Consider the following 20,998-nt stretch of genomic DNA (forward strand, 5'->3'; position numbering starts at 1 on the left):
GAGTGTCAAAACCTACCACACAAGGCAAAACGTTCCATTACACCATAGCCTACTTGTCACCAGTACGTTTATGTTATTGTAGCATTTTCTGAACATGACCATATTAAATGATCAGACATGCACCCGCCCCAATGACTGGGATGAAAACAGGAGCAGAACAAGACACCCTCTTTGTGACTGATGACTGACATAAAGGCATGTACGTGATAGGCCTATCTGGCTTATATGATTATGAGAGTCATAATGCTACTTGAACGTGTCATAAAGCGTTGTATCTTAGTCCAAGTTAAGTGACACAGAATGGTCATAATGTTTTACATGACTGTAAAGAATCCATTACAACAACAGCAAAGAGCTTAAGAAACAAACTTTCAAACGCATGGAAACTTCTTGGCAGGGAAAATAATCATTTAATGAATGTGGGTTTTGACACTCTTATGAATGTGTTATAACCAGCCATAAAAGAACACACCAATGTCACAACAGGTGTCAACATATGGGTCATGACAGTGTTATGACCATATTATGACAGGTTATGACAAGTTATATCAGTTGCTATGACATATGATAACATGGTTATGATCGTGTTACCTCTTATTTCATGTGTGGCGGTCAATGTACAGCATGCTATTTATATCACTATTCATGCATTGGATTTCCCTAGCATGCATCTAAAAATAGACTGAAAAAAATAGAGAAAGGAGAAGGGGGGGAGACCAAAAATAAATACAAAGGGGAAGAAAGAGGGAGGGATGATGAGCGATTAAAAGAATATGCCTGTCCTCTTAGTGCTGTTGGTGTTCTATGAGCTGGCTTGGGGTGTTTGGGTCAATATAGCCCACATGCTCCTCTCTTAAGGGGAGTCTATTCAAATGAAGGCTTCTTTTTAACATGTCTATTTCAGAAACATATAGAGTTTTTCTCTGGTTTTTGAATCCTATTTTGTCATCTCAGATTTTCTGCTTTTTTCCCCCAGTGCTTGATGATTCTACTAGTCTGGTCCAAGATCTGTTTGTGCTGTTTTGCCAAATCCTTTGGTCATTGTCACCTTAGGAGTTGAGATGAGAGCACAAACAGTTCTGTGACCAGGCAAGTTCTGCAGTTCCCAATCCCCTTGTTCTAATACATAGCAGTAAACAGTTAAACTCAAGAACAGCAAATAGGGAGTTACCCATTATTATAAACTGGGTGGTTCGAGCCCTGAATGCTGATTGGCTGAAAGCTGTGGTATATGAGACCATACACCACAGGTATGACAAAACATGTATTTTTACTGTTCTAATTACATTTGTAACCAGTTTATAATAACAATACGGCACCCCGGGGGTTTGTGGCATATGGCCAAGAAGTTTAGCCCTTAACCGTGGTACATTGGCCATATACCACACCTCCCCTGGCCTCATTGCTTAAATATAAGCCACAGAGAACCTGGAAATAGCTAAGGGCTAATTTCTCATGCAACTCAATGGAAACTTTAGTAAATGTCAAATAGCATCAGATCGGACCATGATTGACAGCTATGGTGATAGCATCCACAGGGTTGAAAGGTCTACTTTCCCCCATCAATAAAATAATTTCTGTTCTACTTTGTGACCTTTCAGTCTATTATGCAGGACAGGCGGTACAGTCGGTCCTGTGTGTGGTTGTGTGTGGTTTGGAAAGGGATAGAGTCCAATGCTGAGAACACACCTCTGTGACTATCAGTCTGTTAAGGTTATTGTGGCTACTCGGGCATGAATGGGCGCATGCAAGCATGAACACACACACACACACACACCATGGCGATTTATACATCTGGATGACCGCGAAGTCTGGTATACCCAGTGTGTGTGTGTGGGCGTTCGTGTGTGCGGCTGTGCAGTTGGCTGTAGGCATAGAAGCAGAGCGGTGTACGTCATGCGGTGGAGCAGCAGCCTGAACTGAGCTCCTACTGCCAATCCCTCCTCCCCTTCCCTTATACAACTTCAGCTCACACTGCAAGCTAGCGCGGCTCACTCACTTGCCATTTTAAGTATGCATCAAATATACACTGAAGACAAATATAAAGGCAACATGTAAAGTGTTGGTTCCATGTTTCAAGGGCTGAAATAAAAGAGCCCAGAAACGTTCCATGCACACAACAAGCTTATTTCTCTCAAATTTTGTACACAAATTTGTTTGCATCCCTTTTATGTTTGCATTTCTCCTTCGCCAAGATCATCCATCCACCTGACAGGTGTGGCACACCAAGAAGATGATTTTATTTTTATTTATTTATTTATATAGCCCTTCTTAGATCAGCTGATATCTCAAAGTGCTGTACAGAAACCCAGCATAAAACCCCAAACAGCAAGCAATGCAGGTGTAGAAGCACCTGCATGGCAGGATCATTACACAGGTGCACCTTGTGCTGGGGACAATAAAAGGCCAATCTAAAATGTGCAGTTTTGTCACACAACGCCACAGATGACTCAAGTTTTGAGGGAGCGTGCAATTGGCAGGCTGACTGCAGGAATGTCCACCAGAGCTGTTGCCTGAGAATGCATTTCTCTACCATAAGCCGCCTCCAATGTCGTTTTAGAGAATTTTGTAGTACTTCCCAACCGGCCTCACAACCAAAGACCACGTGTAACCACGCATGCCCAGGACCTCCACATGTGGCTTCTTCACCTGCAGGGTCATCTGAAAAGCGGGAGGGGCGGTCCTGAGGAGTATTTCTGTCTGTAAAAAAGCCCATTTGTGGGAAAAACTCCTTCTGATTGGCTGGGCCTGGCTCCCCAGTGGGTGGGCCTGGCTCCCAAGTGGCTGGGCCTTTACCCTCACAGGCTGCACCCCTGCCCAGTCATGTGAAATCCATAGATTAGGGCCTAATTAATTTATTTCAATTGACTGATTTCCTTATATGAACTGTAACTCAGTAAAATCATTGAAATTGTTACATCCTGCGTTTCTATATTTTTTTCAGTATATTTGTGAGCATGAAATAGTATTGATATATGATTCAAAACCATACATATATTGTCTCTGATCACTCCTCTCCGTAAAAAAAAACATTTTGTATTGAACATCCTAATTTCACTCTAACTCAGGAGCAGTTTCTATATGCTTCCCTGTTCTTTCTCCGTTTCAATTCAAATGTTACATTAATTGGATGAACCAATGCAATGTTTCCAATTAGCACTGTGTTGTTGCGCGAGCCTGGTAGAACAATCATTGTCCCCATTACCCTCTCCATACCACGTTGAATGCAATGTGTGTGTACGTGTTGCTTATTGCATGCGGGCTCGTGCTTGCGTGAGTGCGATAGCCAACCCAACTGCGTGTCCCTGCCTGCTTCTGTGTCGTAGGATTTTGTCTGTCTCCTTGCAAAAGTAGCACGTCTTCGCTCGCAACTCTCCGCGGTCTTTCTGTCCCTCGATCTGTGTGGCGCTTTCCCCCGCGCTTCAACGCATCTTCTGCGCGTTCCTCGGTATAGCCCATTCAACCTATTCTCCGCAGTGCTGAAATAGAGAGTGAGTGAAAGGAGGGTGGCAAAAGAGAGAGAGAGAGGAGCAAGGGGCGATACGGGGAAACACACGAGAGAGAGTCAGATAGAGAGAGGGAGAGAGAGAGAGAGAGAGGAGAGGGGGCGATACGGGGAAACACAAGAGAGAGAGTGAGAGAAGGAGGGAGAGAGAGAGGGGGGGGGGGGTGTAAAAGGAAAATTGCACAATCCGTCAAGGCTCCCTAGCGCGCGGATCTTTCGACGGCTGCACCATTAATTTGGACGGTCGGAAAGAGTGAGTAGTGCCTGTTGCTTATATGTCATCATTACGCTATACAAATGACCATTCGTTTCATAAACCGTCTTGAAAAATGTCTCATCGTACATCATCATAGTTTTCATTTGGGGTTATAGCAGTTCACACGTTTCATGATGATGTCCGTCTGTCAGTGTGTTGTGGGCTACAGTCAGTCTGTCTGTAACATTTGCTGCATCTATTTAGCCTGGCTGAATACACACAAGAAATGCATGCGACTGACATTTGGGTTTGAAATTCTGAAAAAGTAGTCTGTCATTCTATAATATACTGCCTTGGGTCTCTCTCTCTCTCTCGCTCCCCGCAAGATGTGCGTGTGGCGGGCTCTGAGAATGTTACCTTCATGAATATTTCCTTCCCATGACATGTCTTGATGATTAGAATAATTTCCGTGTCGCTTTTGCCACTGGTGAGCGTTGTTCATTGCAGTGCAACAGCGCACGGTAGTGTGTGGTAAAGCTCTGTGTGGATGTGTGAAGAGAATGGGAATCACGACATTTTTGGGATGTAGTTGGTTTGGGAGACTAAAAGTAACGCCTGTTACTTGGGGGAACCTGAGGGGAAGGTGATGGTATATGATGTGTGCTGCAGTAGCCTAGTTGTTCTGTATCTGGGTCCATGTGCATGTTTAAAATTGTGTGTGTGTGTGTGTGTGTCGAGTTTTTGATTGGAGGGGGGGGGGGGGGGGGGGGGCGGGGGGTGACAGGAGGAAGGAGAGGGGGGGGGGGGGGGGAGTGTGGCTCTGGGTGTCCAGTTTAAATGCTCGGATGGGTTATCCCTGTCTATCAGTCAGTTTTAATAGCTTTCAATGCCTCTACATATAACGCTAAAGAAAACAGACATGGCCGTTTATAGATCCTGGATGTATTTGTGAATGGTGGTTGGTGCCCGTCACTGTAAGAATAGTGGGCTTTGTACAGGCATGTGTAGGTTCAGTCAGAGCTCTTGGATGCTCCTACATTTTTGGGGCCAAGGTCTTTCCCTAGACATGTCCCCACCCAGACATGTCTCCTCCCCGCCCCCCTCTCCATCACTCTCTCCCTACAGTTGATCTTCTTCCCCTATTGAGCACATTTGATGTTCGTTATCTCTGTATCATTCATGGATTCCAATGTACTACACTCTGTACATTCATACAGTGTACTGCACTCTGTACGTTACTGCGCTTTTCATGTACTTTCTCCTGTGCATGGTTTTTCTCATTCAAGAAGCTGATGTCAGACCTACTTTCCCGTCCCTGCTTTAAATACTGCGTTCTTCATGCCAGTTGGCCGAGCCTGCTGACAGTGGAACATATTGCCGCCTCAACAGAAAACGACACCCTTCCTGAGCCTTCATTGGCCACTTAGCTGGGAATATCAACTGTGGGGCTGGTCCCGGTGGCTTGGGAGTTGTAGTTTCTGTACCACTCAGCAGTTGTCTTTGTCCACTTGACCCATGATCGGTCCAGATTGCCTTATCCATCCATCCCTTCTTCTTTCCATCACACTGTCCCACGATGTTTAATCCAACGCTGTTCTAGGGAGACAATGCACAATGAAGCGCTGTGACTCTCCGTAGTGTTCCAAGTATTTCTCCGTATTGGATTCCATAAACGGCTGTGTGTCCTTGAAAGTCGCTGGATCTGCTACATTTGGTTGAGAGAAGCCTAGTCCCATTGGACTGTACCTACATGTATGTCATAACACGCTCATTAGAATGACGAGTTACATTGAATTACATTGTCATGACACGTGGGGACATTTTCGACACCAATGTTTTCATGCAGGCTGACATTGGATTCGCTGCTAATGTCCCATCATGACATGTTAAGATAATGGATAATGCTACTCTTGTGACAGCCCTATATGCTGCATGATGCAGGGCACAATACCTCAAGTAAAGTGCCTATTCCCAGACTCCATTCCTCACTGGTGGAAGGTCTCAATTATTCAAAAATATTAATATTATTACATACTTATCACCTGTATGCTAATGACCCAACATTACTACCTTAATGAATAAACCTATCTAGTTAATTAAGTGTGACGTTTGTTATTTAAGCTACAAAAAAGAGCTGACCCATTACAGTAGTGTGCTCGGACCCATACATGAGACTATAGGCTAATAGTGTCCTTGGTTTTACGCTATCTAGTTTTCTGGTATTTCAGCACCTCACTCATGGACAGCTCCACACTCTAACCATGACCTCAAACATATCCCCCCTTAGCCAGCCTCTCTCTCTCTCTCTCTCTCTCTCTCTCTCTCTCTCTCTCTCTCTCTCTCTCTCTCTCTCTCTCTTCTCTCTCTCTCTCTCTCTCTCTCTCTCTCTCTCTCTCTCTCTCTCTCTCTTAGTTTTAAGCTTTCTATTATTCTGTTATTTCAGCACCATACTAGTGGACAGATCCACACTCTCACTGACCTCAAACATTTTTCCTTTGAAGCTTCTCTCTATTTCTCTCTCTCTCTCCAAACTCTCCCTCTACTGATCCCTTCTTTTATTTATCCCTTCTTGGATCCCCTCCCCCCTTCATGCTATAACATAAACCACCATTCACTATTCATCCCCCCCATTCAAGTGGCATTCCGTACATTTCCTCCCAGAAACCTAAGCTCTCCCAGTCCCAACACAAAGTGGTGGAGCCTAGAGCTGGGACGATAGACTAAAAATAATCGACACCGACCATACCGATCACTTATCGCATGCTTTTTGCTGATCAATACGATAAGTAGCCTATACAAGAGACATTTTAACATGAAATACGTTTGCTAATATTGGTCATTTTTAATGGGATAATTGATTTGACCAACCATCAAACTAGTAGCAGTAGTTTAAAGGATGATAAAAAACTGTGGTGCAAATTCATGTTATAAACTTATCATTCTATTTGTCATTATCACATCAATTCAGGCAATTCATTGCAATATAGATGAATGTCCAAATTGCCCAGCCGTAATGGAACCTAGCTGAGGGTGCAGCATGGGAATTGTGGTTTATTCTGTAGGCTTTAACTACAAAGGGAATCTCATCCACCCCAATGCCCCATCTTAGAGAAACATAGGTCTCTTCATGTTACTGATGCCCAGAGTGTTTCAAGGGAATGAAGAATCAAGGGAATTGTTCTTTCTCATCTCTTTCCCTGCTTCAAAATGTGAGAGCCCATAATGAATGATCCATGAGGGATTGACCCGGTCCACGATCCATGCCTCTTACTCTTACTTTTGTCCATCCGTAAGGCCAGATGGTATCTATTACCCTTTCCACACATCGTGCCGAACCCAACCAAACTGTGCAGGCTTGGATATTTAATTTTTTACGTTGCCCTTTTCAGAACGGTTCCAACAACTGTGTATACAGTGCATTCCATAAGTATTCAGACCCTTGTCTTTTTCCACATTTTGTTACGTTATAGCCATATTCTAAAATATCTTAAATGAATGTATTTCCTCATAAATCTACACACAATACACCATTATGACAAAGTGAAAACATAGTTCTTAGATTTATTTTGCAAATTTATTGAAAATAAAAAACAGAAAAACCTTATTTACATAAGTATTCAGACCCTTTGCTATGAGACTCGAAATTGAGCTCAGGTGCATCCTGTTTCCATTGATCATCCTTGAGATGTTTCTACAACTTGATTGGAGTCCACCTGTGTTAAATTCAATTGATTGGACATGATTTGGAAAGGCACACACCTGTCTATATAAGTCCCACAGTTGACAATGCATGTCAGAGCAAAAATCAAGCCTTGAGGTCGAAGGAATTGTCCGTAGAGTTCCGAGGCAGGATTGTGTCGAGGCACTGATCTGGGGAAGGGTACCAAAACATTTCTGCAGCATTGAAGGTCCCCAAGAAGACAGTGGCCTCCATCGTTCTTAAATGGAAGAAGTTTGGAATCCCCAAGACTCGTCCTAGAGCTGTCTGCCCGGCCAAACTGAGCAATTCATGGAGAAGGGCCTTGGTCACCAAGAAGGTGACCAAGAACCCAATGGTTACTCTGACAGAGCTCCAGAGTTCCTCTGTGGAGATGGGAGAACCTTGCGGCACTCCACCAATCAGGCCTTTATGGTAGTGTGGCGGAAGCCACTCCTCAGTAAAAGGCACATGACAGCCCGCTAGGAGTTTGCCAAACGCCACCTAAAGGACTCTCAGACCATGAGAGACAAGATTCTCTGCTATGATGAAACCAAGATTGAACTATTTGGCCTGAATGTCAAGCGTCACATCTGGAGGAAACTTGGCACCATCCCTAAGGTGAAGCATGCTGGTAGCAGCATCATGCTGTGGGGATTTTTTTCAGCGGCAGGGACTGGGAGACTAGTCAGGATCAAGGGAAAGATGAACAGAGCAAAGTACAGAGAGATCCTTGATGAAACCCTGCTCCAGAGCACTCAGGACCTCAGATTGGGGTGAATGTTCACCTTCCAACAGTAACAATGACCCTAAGCACACAGCCAAGACAACGCAGGAGTGTTCGGAAAACAAGTCTCTGAATGTCCTTGAGTGGCCAAGCCAGAGCACAGACTTGAACCTGATCGAACATCTCTGGAGAGACCTGAAAATAGCTGTGCATCGACGCTCCCCATCCAACCTGACAGAGCTTGAGAGGATCTGCAGAGAAGAATGGAAGAAACTCCCCAAATACAGGTGTGCCCAGGAAGACTCGAGGCTGTATTCACTGCCAAAGGTGCTTCAACAAAGTACTGAGTAAAAGGTCTGAATACTTATGTAAATGTGATATTTCAGTTTTGAAAATGTATAAAAACCTGTTTTTGTTCTGTCATTATGCAGTATTTTTATCCATTAGGATAAGGCTGTAATGTAACAACATTTGGAAAAGGTCAAGGCGTCTGAATACTTTCCGAATGCACTGTAGGTTGGTTTGGCTTAGTTCGGTTGCTCAGTAGTGTGAAGGAGATTTTACTACAAATTGTCATAGTATCTGTTTGAGACTGGTGTTTTCCCTCTCTCTGGCTGCCATGTCTAGCACTCCCAGTCAACACTGTTTATAAAGAAGCCTCTTCTCAGCTCCGATTCAAATTCGACGACGTGCCTCGTCTTCATATTCTGTTTGACCTTGCAGACGCAAGTACACAACTACCGAGCACAACAGATGCTAACTGTTTCACCCCCTTGCCACCTCCTCCTCTATCCAATCATCGGTGGTTGCCTTGAGGGAATCTTGACACGTACACAGTCCTCCCTTTACCCTCGGTCACTGTCTTCTTGAGTTGACAATGTTTATTCAACGGATTTCTGAAGGTCTGGGTAGACTATGTTCACGCGAGGGAGATAGAACGGGTGCTGCTTCTTACCATATCAAATATTTGTAACTGGTGAGTCATCATGAGTGAGAAAAATCCATTGTGACATTCGTGAATGTGCAGTGCTGCATCTCAGATCAGTGATGAGGTCATTGGTTTCGGCACCACAGTCGCTCTCCTCCTCTCCTCCTCTTCTCCTCTCCTGCTCTCCTGCTCTCCTCCTGCTCTCCTCTTCTTTCCCTCGTGCAGGTTTTTCTTTTTTTCCCCCTTCTCACCGGTGAAACGGTTGAGTGGGTAAAGCCACACTGTCGTCAGTGGAGGAGCCTCACCTGTAATTTGCAGCACGCTGCTCTGTGGTGGTGAGGTCGTTCCATTCACTGGCATAGCGGGCTGGGCAGTCATGTGTTGCATTTTTAGCACTGCTTATGTATTCACCGCTTATGCTACCTATAGCCTACCCGCTGCACGCAGACGTCAATTCGACGTCTATTCCATGTTGGTTCAACGTAATTCCGTCCAAATGGTGTGGAAACAACGTTGATTCAACCAGTGTGTGTGCCCAGGGGGTAGTTAAACCAGACTGACTGCAACATTCAGCATGGGTTAACCAGGTTAGTATGTGCAGCATATGTACCAGTAGTCACCGTTATGTATCCAAAGACACTGGCAGATAATCCTACACTTTCCTCTGTCTTTGCTCTTTGAAGATGAGTTGAAGACAGAAAACTGTTATTTGGTTAATTATCTTCACTGAAACGTGAAGCATTGTGATAAAAGGGATCCTTCAGTCATGTAGAGAAGCTTTCTCTTCCTCTGAAACTAACCAAGTGATAAAACTAACCAAGTGGTTCCTCTACTGTAAAATCGTCTCTGTTGAGTTATTCTGATGAGAAAACCCACCAGGGGAGAGGCCAACTCCATTTCAACCAGGCTTTCCATTCATCTGCCGAATTAGCTGAACTGAAATAGACTCGACCCCAAACCTCACCTGTCCGCTCACCTCCTCTCTCTTCTTTCTTATCCTCTCTCCTCTCTTCCTCAGGTGAGCATGTTCAGCACGCGGGCACTCACACTCCTGTCCTCGGTGTTTGGGGCGTGCGGCCTGCTCCTGGTGGGCGTGGCTGTGTCCACAGACTACTGGCTGCTGATGGAGGAGGGCGTCATTCTGCAGCAGAACCAGAGCATGGAGGTCAGGATGGCCCTGCACTCCGGCATGTGGAGGGTCTGCTTCGTGGCAGGTATACTGGAATAGACACATTTAGTTTATATGTACAGAAGCACGCATGAACGTATAGTACACATAATGCTTTGTGGCGTGAGGAAAGCAACACGTATAAACAGTAGTTCATATGTACAGAGGCACACACAGCTACACGTACCTTACTGTAATGCTTTGTGGCAGGTACTGGAATAAACATAGGCTATATTTCACATTTCGTTCTGTCACACACACACACACACAAACAAAACATATGCACGTGTTTTATTGTTACCCCTTTGTCTTGCGTCATATCGCATCACTCATACACGGCGCTCATCCCTCAATGATTGTCACTAGTTACCAAAGCCACAAAGTCAAAATTGGCTATATCGTAAAAATGTATAAAAAACAAAAATGTGCTTTTTGGTCTTAATTTAAGGTTAGGGTTAAGCATAATGTTAGCAGTGTGGTTAATATTGTTAGACCCGAGACGAAGAGGCGCTGTTAGACCCGAGACGAAGAATAGTAACTAAGGGCACCCAAACAAAACTCGAATTAAAAACTCTTAAATCAATTGCTATAGTATTGTAATGAGGTTTTCTCTAAAGCAGATCATGGTCACACAGGGATTGAAAAACGTTGTAAAAAGTGGGCAAAATTTGTAAGAATGAGGCGGGCGGATTTGAGCGTGCTTTATCACCCGAGCATTATCACAGGCTTCAGTGAGCATGGAAGTGAACCGGGTAAGTGAAAGAGCTGCTATACCTCTCTGCTAACGTTATCTAGCTATAGAGCTACTACATTTAGCTCACGACTTCCATCTAAATAACACTGATAAAACGAACCAAATGTTAACATGTCTGCCAGCTGTTGGTAGCTAACTGCTGGTGCTATCATACTATACATAAACTCAGCAAAAAAAGAAACATCCCTTTTTCAGGACCCTGTCTTTCAAAGATAATTAGTAAAAATCCAAATAACTTCACAGATCTTCATTGTAAAGGGGTTAAACACTGTTTCCCATGCTTGTTCAATGACCTATAAACAATTAATGAACATGCACCTGTGGAACGGTTGTTAAGACACTAACAGCTTACAGACGGTAGGCAATTAAGGTCACAGTTATGAAAACTTAGGACACTAAAGAGGCCTTTCTACTGACTCTGAAAAACACCAAAGAAAGATGCTCAGGATCCCTACTCATCTGTGTGAATGTGCCTTAGGCATGCTGCAAGGAGGCATGAGGACTGCAGATGTGGCCAGGGCAATAAATTGCAATGTCCGTACTGTAAGACGCCTAAGACAGCGCTACAGGGAGACAGGACGGACAGCTGATCGTCCTCTCAGTGGCAGACCACGTGTAGCAACACCTGCACAGGATCGGTACATCCGAACATCACACCTGCGCGACAGGTACAGGATGGCAACGAGTTACAACGGGAACGCACAATCCCTCCATCAGTGTTCAGACTGTCCGCAATAGGCTGAGAGAGGCTGGACTGAGGGCTTGTAGGCCTGTTGTAAGGCAGGTCCTCACCAGACATCACCGGCAACAACGTCGCCTATGGGCACAAACCCACCGTCGCTGGACCAGACAGGACTGGCAAAAGGTGCTCTTCGCTGACTAGTCGCGGTTTTGTCTTACCAGGGCTGATGGTCGGATTTGCGTTTATCGTCGAAGGAATGAATACTCTGGAGCGGGACCGATTTGGAGGTGGAGGGTCCGTCATGGTCTGGGGCGGTGTGTCACAGAATCATCGGACAGAGCTTGTTGTCATTGCAGGCAATCTCAACGTTGTGCGTTACAGGGAAGACATCCTCCTCCCTCATGTGGTACCCTTCCTGCAGGCTCATCCTGACATGACCCTCCAGCATGACAATGCCACCAGCCATACTGCTCGTTCTGTGCGTGATTTCCTGCAAGACAGGAATATCAGTGTTCTGCCATGGCCAGCAAAGAGCCCGGATCTCAATCCCATTGAGTACGTCTGGGACCTGTTGGATCGGAGGGTGAGGGCTAGGGCCAATCCCCCCAGAATTGTCTGGGAACCTGCAGGTGCCTTGGCGGAAGAGTAGGGTAACATTTCACAGCAAGAACTGGCAAATCTGGCGCAGTCCATGAGGAGGAGATGCACTGCAGTACTTATTAATGCAGCTGGTGGCCACACCAGATACTGACTGTTACTTTTGATTTTGAACCCCCTTTGTTCAGGGACACATTGTTCCATTTCTGTTAGTCACATGTCTGTGGAACGTGTTCAGTTTATGTCTCAGTTGATGAATCTTGTTGTGTTCATACAAACATTTACACATGTTAAGTTTGCTGAAAATAAACGCAGTTGACAGTGAGAGAACGTTTATTTTTTGCTAAGTTTAGTACAAGCTTTTGGGAAAGAGTAGTTTTGGCTATGCCAGAGGTCACTGTTACTGTGTAGAGCCCTATGGCTGGTGCCAAAACTATGTGCGTGGATGACTTGTCGGAGGGATCTGTGCGTGTTGATGCGACACCAGTACAATTTTATTCTAAATGGACTAGGGCCTGGTCTCCAAGGCTTTCTTAGTCAATCGCCAAAACACTTCTGTAAAAAGCCCAACGATACCCTTCCTTTCCTATTTTTTATTTGTTTTGTGTTGTTTGCGGTAGCAGCACGTGATTCAGGTGCCATGGATTTTTAACCATGTTATTGCGTCTGAAAGTACAAACTGCACCAACCCGGCAGACACTGAGACCAAATGAAGTGCACAGATTGGCCTACCGCTGGTCAATCAGATAGCTCAGATCCCAGTGTCTGCAGAAAATACGGAATGTCATTGGTCTGCAGCTTTCACGAGCCCACAGCGAAGTCGATGGTCAACTCTACTGTGTGAGATCTCAAATCTTTAAAAAACATCACTAGAGAGAAAGACTGACAAATACAGCAAAAGAGCTGCTGATTTTATGAGTGAGTTCATGTTTAAGATTTTATTCAGCACTGTCAACACTTTATTCAACACATTGCTTACTTATTATATATATATATATTGCAGATGGATTGTGGCTTCCATCAGCTTAATTGTCTGCATCATTTCCAATCCCCCACATCATTGTTTGTAAATATATATATACCTTTTTCGTAATACATTTTCCTATATTCTTTTCCCATAACCCTAGTGTCAAATCAAATCAAATCAAATATTTTTGGTCACATACACATGGTTAGCAGATGTTAATGTGAGTGTAGCGAAATGCTTGTGCTTCTCGTTCCGACCGTACAGTAATATCTAACAAGTAATCTAACAATTTCACAACTACTTTATACACACAAGTGTAAAGGAATGAATAAGAATATGTACATATAAATATACGGACGATCAATGGCCATGCAGCATAGGCAAGATGCAGTAGATGGTATAGAGTAGAGTATATACATATGAGATAAGTAATGTAGGGTATGTAAACATTATATAAAGTGTCATTGTTTAAAGTGACTAGTGATACATTTATTACATCCAATTTTTAATTAGAAAAGTGGCTAGAGATTTGAGTCAGTATGTTGGCAGCAGCCACTCAATGTTGGTGATGGCTGTTTAACAGTCTGATGGCCTTGAGATAGAAGCTGTTTTTCAGTCTCTCGGTCCCAGCTTTGATGCACCTGTACTGACTCCGCCTTCTGGATGATAGCGGGTTGAACAGGCAGTGGCTCGGGTGGTTGTTGTCCTTGATGATCTTGTTGGCCTTCCTGTGACATCAGGTGGTGTAGGTGTCCTGGAGGGCAGGTAGTTTACCCCCGGTGATGCGTTGTGCAGACCTCACTACCCTCTGGAGCACCTTACAGTTGTGGGCAGAGCAGTTGCCGTACCAGGCGGTGATACAGCACGACAGGATGCTCTCGGTTGTGCATCTGTAAAAGTTTGTGAGGGTTTTCGGTGACAAGCCAAATTTCTTCAGCCTCCTGAGGTTGAAGAGGCGCTGTTGCGCCTTCTTCACCACGCTGTCTGTGTGGGTGGACCATTTCAGTTGGTCTGTGATGTGTACGCAGAGGAACTTAAAACTTTCCACCTTCTCCACTACTGTCCCGTCGATGTGGATAGGGGGGTGCTCCCTCTGCTGTTTCCTGAAGCCCACAATCATCTCCTTAGGTTATTTTCCTGACACCACACTCCGAGGGCCCTCACCTCCTCCCTGTAGGACGTCTCGTTGTTGTTGGTAATCAAGCCTACCACTGTAGTGTCGTCTGAAAACTTGATGATTGAGTTGGAGGCGTGCTTGGCCACGCAGTCCTGGGTGAAGAGGGAGTACAGGAGAGGAATGAGAACGCACCCTTGTGGAGCCCCAGTGTTGAGGATCAGCGGGGTGGAGATGTTGTTTCCTACCCTCACCACCTGGGGGCTGCCCATCAGAAAGTCCAGGACCCAGTTGCACAGGGCGGGGTCGAGACCCAGGGTCTCGAGCTTAATGACGAGTTTGGAGGGTACTATGGTGTTAAATGCTTAGCTGTAATCGATGAACAGCATTCTTACATAGGTATTCCTCTTGTCCAGATGGGTTAGGGCAGTGTGCAGTGTGATTGCGATTGCGTCGTCTGTGGACCTATTGGGGCGATAAGCAAATTGGAGTTTGTTCTAGGGTGTCAGGTAGGGTGGAGGTGATATGATCCTTGACTAGTCTCTCAAAGCACTTCATGATGACGGACGTGAGTGCTACGGGGCGATAGTCATTTAGCTCAGTTACCTTAGCTTTCTTGGGAAGAGGACCAATGGTGGCCCTCTTGAAGCATGTGGGAACAGCAGACTGGGATAGGGATTGATTGAATATGTCCGTAAACACACCAGCCAGCTGGTCTGCGCATTCTCTGAGGACGCGGCTAGGGATGCCGTCTGGGCCGGCAGCCTTGCGAGGGTTAACACGTTTAAATGTTTCACTCACGTTGGCTGTGGTGAAGGAGAGCCCACAGGTTTTGGTAGCGGGCCGTGTCAGTGGCACTGTATTGTCCCCAAAGTGAACAAAGACAGGGCTGGTTTTATTTTTGTAATCCGTGATTGACTGTAGACCCTGTCACATATGTCTCGTGTCTGAGCCATTGAATTGCGACTCTACTTTGTCTCTTTACTGACGCTTAGCTTGTTTGATTGCCTTGCGGAGGGAATAGCTACACTGTTTGTATTCGGTCATGTTTCCGGTTGCCTTGCCATGAAACAGTGGTTTGTGCTTTCAGTTTTGCGCGAATGCTGCCATCAATCCACAGTTTCTGGTTGGGGAAGGTTTTAATAGTCACCGTGGGTACAACATCACCGATGCACTTGCTAATAAACTTGCTCACCGAATCAGCGTTTACATCAATGTTGTTGTCTGAGGCTATCCGTAACATGTCCCAGTCCACGTGATCGAAGCAATCTTGAAGTGTGGAATCAGATTGGTCGGACCAGCGTTGAACAGACCTGAGCACGGGTGTTTCCTGTTTTAGTTTCTGTCTATAGGCTGGGAGCAACAAAATGGAGTCGTGGTCAGATTTGCCGAAAGGAGGGCGAGGGTGGGCTTTGTATGCGTCGCGGAAGTTAGAGTAGCAATGATCCAGAATGCTGCAAGCCCGGGTCGCGCATTCGATATGCTGATAAAATTTAGGGAGCCTTGTTTTCAGATTAGCTTTGTTAAAATCCCCAGCTACAATAAATGCACCCTCAGGATATGTGGTTTCCAGTTTACATAGAGTCCAATGAAGTTCTTTCAGGGCCGTCGAGGTGTCTGCTTGGGGGGATTAACAGTTGTGATTATAATTGAAGAGAATTTTCTTGGTAGATAATGCGGTTGGCATTTGATTGTAAGGAATTCTAGGTCAGGTGAACAAAAGGACTTGAGTTCCTGTATGTTGTTATGATCACACCACAACTCGTTAATCATAAGGCATACATGGTTACCCCAGGAAATCTTAAGTCCTTCTTCTTACCAGAGAGATGTTTGTTTCTGTCAGCGCGATGCGTGAAGAAACCGGGTGGCTGTACCGACTCTGATAACGTATCCCGAGAGAGCCATGTTTCTGTGAAACAGAGAATGTTACAATCTCTGATGTCTCTCTGGAAGGCAACCCTTGCTCGAATTTTGTCTACCTTGTTGTCAAGAGACTGGACATTGGCGAGTAGTATACTCGGGAGCGGTGAGCGATGTGCCAGTCTACAGAGCCTGACCAGAAGACCGCTCCCTTTGCCCCTTCTGCGGCGCCGTTGTTTTGGGTCGCCTACTGGGATCCGATCCATTTCCCTGGGTGGTGGTCCAAACAGAGGATCCGCTTCAGGAAAGTCGTATTCCTTGTTGTAATGTTGGTAAATTGACGTAGTTCTTCCCGGCTGTATGTAATAAGACTTAAGATTTCCTGGGGTAACAGTGTAAGAAATAATACGTAAAAAAACAAAATACTGCATAGTTTCCTAAGAACGCGAAGTGAGGCGACCATCTCTGTCGGCGCCATGATTAGTTCTCCCCTAACTGGAGTAAACTAATGCACAACTACTCTTAGGCTTCAACTTCCAGCTTATACACACTATATACATTTTACAGACACAGTGTAGTTTACAATAGTTTTCTTTTGTTTGTTTTAACCCCATCCTTCAGCTACCATCAACCCCTCCTGTCTATCTTTGAACACCAACCAGTTTTGATTCCTATTTTCCATATATTTTTTCAACTGTGCTGTAGTGTTTCACAACATTTCTGAACCTTTCTATTCTCATAGATTCTACATATTGTAAATGAAAGATTACCATTTTTGCTAAGAGTATTATTATATTATTAACCGATTGACTATTACTTTTTAAATCACCTAGCAGTACTATTTGCAGAGTTAACTCCAGGTAAATGTTGCAATTCTTCAGCCATTCCTGAATCTGCGACGAAAAACAAGCTATGTATGGACAGTACTAAAACAAAGGCACAGCTGTCAATGTTTTGGTCCTTAAATGAAACTGGAATACTTTTTTATTTATCAAAAATTTCTTAAGCCAATTTTGGTCTTTGATGCATGGCCGAGAGACAAGTTCCTTACTTTCTCCCCCTTCCACTTGCCTCTTCCATTTTTCCAGTAATGTTGCAATTGGTTGTAATTTTGAGACGAGCAGACATTTCCATATATTTTTGTTAGCTGCGTGTGTGACATAACTCCACCAGTCCTATTTATGATTTTCTTTACAAAGATTAGACCAATTTTATCAATTAGTATATTTGAGTTTAACCATAATATTTGTTGGAATATTTGTTATGTCGTTTCTGGTGGATTAAAATAAAGTAGTGATCCTAACTGACCTAAAACAGAGCTTTTTGCAAGGATTAAATGCCAGGAATTGTGAAAAACTGAGTTTAAATGTATTTGGCTAAGGTGTATGTAAACTTCCGACTTCAACTGTATTTATTTAGTTGGTGCTGTATATGAACTAATATACATGGGTTCCAGCTTGAAAAAGTATTTGTTAGTATAGAATTGTACAATTTATGCTCCCTGCATATAAAACCACGAAGACCGCTGGAAAGCTCCGAACGCAAGATCACAATTTCTGACTCACGCTGTGGAGGAACATATTGATTGTAGCCTACTGTACATGGTAAACTGGTGTGCACTTTTTTTAATGGAAAACAGCTGAGAGGATTGTTCTACAATATTCACAACATATTTATTACTATCTTTGTAGAATAAACATTTAATTTCATCAATTACATGTGGAAAAACGTATCTGAGTGAACATTAGCAAGCCAGCAGCAGATGAAACAGAAAGTGAATTCTCTCCTCCCTCTCTCTCTCTGGTTTTAACTTGCGGCTATCTGTCTAGCTGGCTAGGTTTAGGATATTTACTAGCCAATACCCATACGCTTCAACAAGAAGCAACTGTGACAACATTGATTCTAAGATCAAGAAATTAACTTTCCCATTGAGCAAAATCCACAATCCACCCCTCCAAAGAAATCCTGTCTCCGGAGCTTCTTAGAAATGTCACCAGATCCACGATCGGATCCAATGCGAAGCGTCACACACGTTCAGCCCGCACTCGGAAAATCCCCCCAGAGCCACAGAATGGCCGAATTAACGCAGTGTGCAGCCCCCACAACGGGCAGCCCCAACATATTAAATTTTCCGTTCCTAAAATCTGCCATCAATCCAGTGTAGGGAATATCTTCGTGATGCCCTAGCCCTGTGGTCACCAACCTTTTCTGACGTAAGCATTTGCAACATTAACCTATTAAAAAAATAAAAGTTATGTAACAATGAGGTTTGTGCAGTAGGCTATTCTTGAATTGCCTTGCCACTGTTCTTCTCAGACCATTTTAAAATTATATTTCAAAACGTGCGGTATATCACACTGGTAAAATATCAATTGTTTCTTTACTGGACTGATGGTGCCTGCATCTGTTGGTTAGTCTCAGAGAGAGAGAGAGAGAGAAAGAGAGAGAGAGAGAGAGAGAGAAACAGCAGCAGAGAACTCCACTGAGTGCTGCTGATTGACCAAAAATGGGACACCGTCTTCGAGCTGATGGCAAAACTCGAGTCGCACTTCATTATTTCTGACTCATGCACCAATTCATGTTGTTACTCGTCTGACAGGAGAACGTGAAATATCCATCGATATTAAATAGACACAAGCCGCGAACAATAACAACGCAAGTCAATCGATACACGTTGTATCGCGAGTGGATAGGGAGAGGGCGTTTTATGGCTTATAAAATAATTCAATTAGTGCTTAATTTGAGCCGGATCCTGGCACCTCTCCGTTTTGGACTGTTTTATTCAAGAAGCTATTTGGTCGGATCCGGCAACTCTTGTGGCATGAAAAATAATTGTTCATTCAAGTTGCCTCTTCATTAATTCTCCTGCCCCCCCAAAAAAACGTAATGTTAAAAAGTTGATTTTCTGCACAGGCATTGTATCCTACTGTAGGCCTATGTGTGAGACCAGTGCGTGGCTGTGATTGTGTGAGAAGCGAGCCTGTATCTCTTACATAACTAAAATGAGATTCACTTTCTATGATCTCTCCCTCTCTGCCCTGATAGACATGAACCTGTAACTCTCATCCTCCAGCGTTGACATCATCATTTATTTCCTTATAGAATCATAGAATCAAGGAACTGTAGCATCCCTAATGAATTGAAAAATATTTGCCAAAGTTATAGAATAACTGCTGTCTGTTCGGAGAGTAACGGAATCATTCAGAATAGCCTACTACACCACGAGAAGGACTATAATTTAGCCACAGAGGATACATAGCTTATTTTAAAAATAGTCTAGCTGTGGATTGTAGCCCAGTAACAAGGAATAGCCTACAGTCGGGAACGTGCAGCAAATCTGTCAGTGACACAAACAGCATGCAGACAAAACAGGCTTTTCGCAATATTTAAAATACAATCAAGGGAAAACACAGGGTGGAAAGCAAAAGCCTACTGCTGAAAAGACTCTATAATGTAGGCTACCAAAATAGTTGATCAACTTCCAAATATTGTTATACAAAATTGTAGTATCTGGGATCTACATCTGTTTATATTAGTTACTATGCTGTTACTAAGCAGTGATGTATTACGACAGTGTTACGTTACTACACCTAATAGGAAATGCACATGCGCACTAGTGTGCCCGGGAACTGTAGAGCACGAGAGGTTTTGACTAAACGAAAACAAACTGTACTTCCGTCTCCTGCCTGGTCATTTCTCCACAACACAAATATTACAGTGGCGACGAGGTGATTAAACTTCTTTAACGGACATTGCTTGAAGGGAAGAATGTTGCGTGAGTAATGAAACTCAAAATAATTATGTAATTCGTCAGTTATTTTTTATTTTCTTTGCCAGTAAAAAAAGGCTAAGCACTGCTAGCAGGTACAGTGTTCAGGAGCTGCCTAGTAGCAAGACTATTGGAGTCCAGAATAGCGACACTGCCCTCTGGTGGTAAAAAAAAATAAAAATTGTCATTGAACCCATTGAAATTAGGCGATCTCAGTGGATAAAAAATATTGTCAAGAAGAAAAAAAAAGGAAGAAGGAACGTAACACGGTGTGTACATTATTACAAATGAGTGCAGTGAACAAAGTAATTGCAGAAACTTCTGAAATGAAGAATTAGAGGACAATTAAGGAATACAAGGAATAAGAAAACTGAACAATTAACTGAAAATGGCAACCATTGGTCGAGTACCAGAGTTTGAGGCTACAAAAGAGGATTTTGATTCCTATTTGGAGCGTTTTGAGTGTTGGCTGGCTGCAAATGAAATCAAAGATGAAAAGAAAGCAGACTTATTTCTCAGTGTTTTGGGTCCAACTGAGTATGGATTGCTGAAAGGTCTCATTGAACCAATGAAAGCAGTGGAGTTGAACTATGCAGAACTGACTGAAACTCTTTCAAGGCATTTCAAGCCTAAGCCAATTCTCATTGCAGAACGTTTCAGATTTTACCAACGTCACCAGAGTCAAGGGGAAACCGTGGCTGACTACATCCTTGCTTTGAAAAGGCTGGCAAGTACATGTGAGTTTGCACAATTTCTTGATGATGCTCTTCGAGACAAGTTTGTATGTGGTCTCACAGGTGAAGCATATCACAGAAGGCTTCTGTCAGAGAAGGACCTGACCTTTCGGAAAGCCTGTGATATCGCACTTGGACTCGAGCTTGCCCACAGGGATACTATTGAGCTATCGGGATATGCAGAACGTCAGAAAGGTATTCACAAGGTCAGTGATGCACGTGGTGAAAAAGGCTCACAAAAGTCACACTTTTCTCAGTCCCGTCCTCAAGGTTACACAAGAACAAAGCAGCCCACATCTC

General features: G+C 43.9%; 1 protein-coding gene across 1 annotated transcript in view; it reads left to right on the top strand.

Moving 5' to 3' along the window:
• Window positions 1–3,269: 3,269 nt before the first annotated feature.
• Window positions 3,270–20,998, top strand: part of LOC129819695 (voltage-dependent calcium channel gamma-7 subunit-like) — a 37,821-nt gene continuing 20,092 nt past the window's right edge. Inside the window, exons 1-2 of the mRNA XM_055876183.1 lie at window positions 3,270–3,758; window positions 10,072–10,267. Of these exons, the coding sequence (XP_055732158.1) occupies window positions 10,078–10,267 (190 nt within the window). The 5' untranslated portion in view covers window positions 3,270–3,758; window positions 10,072–10,077. The remainder of the gene's footprint in view (window positions 3,759–10,071; window positions 10,268–20,998) is intronic.

Source organism: Salvelinus fontinalis, chromosome 22 (genome assembly GCF_029448725.1).
Source record: "Salvelinus fontinalis isolate EN_2023a chromosome 22, ASM2944872v1, whole genome shotgun sequence".
Classification (NCBI taxonomy): Eukaryota; Metazoa; Chordata; class Actinopteri; order Salmoniformes; family Salmonidae; genus Salvelinus; species Salvelinus fontinalis.